At 51.1% G+C, this 2,414-nt stretch overlaps 1 protein-coding gene across 1 annotated transcript in view; it reads right to left on the bottom strand.

Moving 5' to 3' along the window:
- AXIN2 (axin 2) overlaps positions 1 to 2,414 on the bottom strand; it is a 20,359-nt gene that overhangs the window by 12,328 nt on the left and 5,617 nt on the right. The window contains exon 2 of the mRNA XM_026861305.1: positions 850 to 990. Coding sequence (XP_026717106.1) covers positions 850 to 990 — 141 coding nt within the window. The remainder of the gene's footprint in view (positions 1 to 849; positions 991 to 2,414) is intronic.

Raw genomic sequence — 2,414 nt, 5'->3', positions numbered from 1 at the left:
AAGACCAGGAATGCAGCACTCTGTTTACAGGTGGGCTTCACTTGTACTTAAGTGAAGATCATGAAAAGCAAAAGGCAACATCTACTTTCTGCCCAGTTGAAAAAAATGGTCCTTAGGAGCACTAAGTGAGTCTTACTGTCTCCTCTACCCTCAGACACAAAAGCACCATTTCTCTCCTGCTGGGGAAAGCAAACTGAGGAAGAACAGTCCCTTGCTCCCAGTTGCACACTTCTCAGCAGAATCAGGAGGAAAAGACAATTCCTGGGCTCAGCCACAGCATCATCTCTCATCCCTACACTCCTGAAACACCCAGACCTGATCCATGTAGCTCCATTCAAATGGCTCTTTGAAGACTGCCCCAGCCACACTAGATGAGCAGCTATTTGCCCCTTCAGGTCACTGGCCCTATTAATGTACATTCTAACATTAATGACAAACCTTAATTACAGAAAGTACTTCCTACAGGAAGTAATCTCCTCCTCTTTGATGACTGATAACTAGTTAAGGAAGCCTGGCCTTAAGACAAAGGCTCAGGGAGATACGCTCCTTGGGTTAGTCAGGCACCACCATTAGCATCGGAGAAAACAAGTTTGCTCAGTTGCAAAATGGCAATAGAGGGATTCATTACTCTGCTCCATCCGATACCTCCGGCGACTGCACAAAGAGCGAGGCTACCATACCCTGCGACACGTCTCGGTTTGGGCACACACCTCGGTTTCGGCAGCCCCTAGCCAAGGGCGAGCAGAAGTTGGGTGATGAGCCTGGACCCATCGCTCCCCGTGGTGCGTCGGCACTGCCGAGTCAGGGATGGCACATCCCAAAAGGACCCGGCCAACACGAGATACTCACACGCTGCTGTCCGTCATCGACATGGAGTCGTCCGTCAGGGCATCACTGGATATTTCACTATCATTCGCGCTGGTGGCTGGGGCAAAAACATAGCCAGAATTCACATGGTACGGGTTAATGGGATCGTTCCTCTTGAAGGACCTAGGGACAAGCAAAACAGGGACCTCGTTACCAGCCAGTCTTGGGCTAGAGAAAAGGACACAAGTTTCATGGTAGCACACTCCTTACGGGAACCATGCACGCTGACTGCTCGACCTCTTTAGAAGCCAAAACCATCTCCTGCTCAGAGCAGCAGCAACCAGGTCACACTTTGTCTAGACACACCCGAAGCGCAACTTTGAAGATGTTGATTTTGCCACCGGGAGCATGCTGTAGAAAAACCCAGGAAGCACCTCTACATACTTGCATACTTTCAAAAACTTGGTCCTTAAAGCCTGATGCTGCGCCGCGGAGGTCAGCAGTTTTGCTGTTGGCATCGGCAGGCAAAAGATCAAGAAATTCGTAACTCAAGTCCCCCTGAAAGCCACTGAGGCACCAGCTAATAAATGCTTAAGTCTAGTCTGAGGACAGGAGTTAGGGCCCCTCTGGGAATACAAGTTACGGTATCTGGGATGCCTGAAACAAGAGAACTGCCTGAAATTACTGGAGCGGGACCACCAGGCGTTAGGGGAGGCAGGACAGGGCTGAAATGTGCTGTCTCAGGCTCGGCCTCCCAAAGATGGGTGTCATCTTCCTGGCATCATAAAAGCATGCAATAAAAAGGCCCATTTTCAGAAGAAACTACTTCTTGTTCCACTTGTGGTTTTGTGCACAGAGCTGGGCGGGGAAGAGGAGGATGGGGGATGCGAGGCCAGGAGAAGTGGGTTGTGCTAACGGGCACGTGGGTTACTGACACCAACACCTTTGGCTGCACTTGGAGAAGCAAACCCAAAGCCCAGCCTGGATGTTTGGGTTGAGTACCCAAAAGTGGCCGCGTGAAAAATTCACAGAGCAGTGAGTGAGCTGTGCGACGGATCCCAACAGGGTCACCGCAGCGAGGTCACCACACAGGGAGGGGGGGACCGGGCATCCCCTGCCTGCTACCTCCCATTACTCCAACTTCCCAGCCAGGATCAATATACATATCTTCGGCAGGTGATAAGGGGATTATGCAGGGAGGTTTGAAAGTCTCATGTTAAGGTGCGTATTTTGTTTCTCTTCCCGGGAAAGATGGGGTTGTTAAGTTTCTGCCTTTGTATATCAAAGCAAAAGGCCTTGTCATCTGATAAGGACTGCTGATTTTAATAATTAGGGCCACTTACCCAGGACTTGGGGGCCTAAGGAATGTGCCAGCAGGCTCGGCAGGTTTTGGTTTTTTTTTAATGGACTTTCCACCTCCCTGCCCCCACAGGGATTGGAGGGGACCAGCCGGGTTTAAGTGAGCAGCAAAGTCCTCCCACCGCCCCGCTCTCCATCCCTCACAACCAGCCAGGCACCCCGCGTCCCTGCTGCATTCCTGCTCTGCCAGCACCGAAAACAGGAGCCTCCACAAAGGCTTAAGTTTAAAAAAAAAAAAAAGGGGGGGG

The sequence above is a fragment of the Athene cunicularia genome (assembly GCF_003259725.1).
Source record: "Athene cunicularia isolate RWA chromosome 18 unlocalized genomic scaffold, athCun1 chr18_part1, whole genome shotgun sequence".
NCBI classification, from domain to species: Eukaryota; Metazoa; Chordata; class Aves; order Strigiformes; family Strigidae; genus Athene; species Athene cunicularia.
The sequence above is the reverse complement of the archived record's forward strand: the minus strand, read 5'-3'. Positions and strand labels throughout refer to the sequence as shown.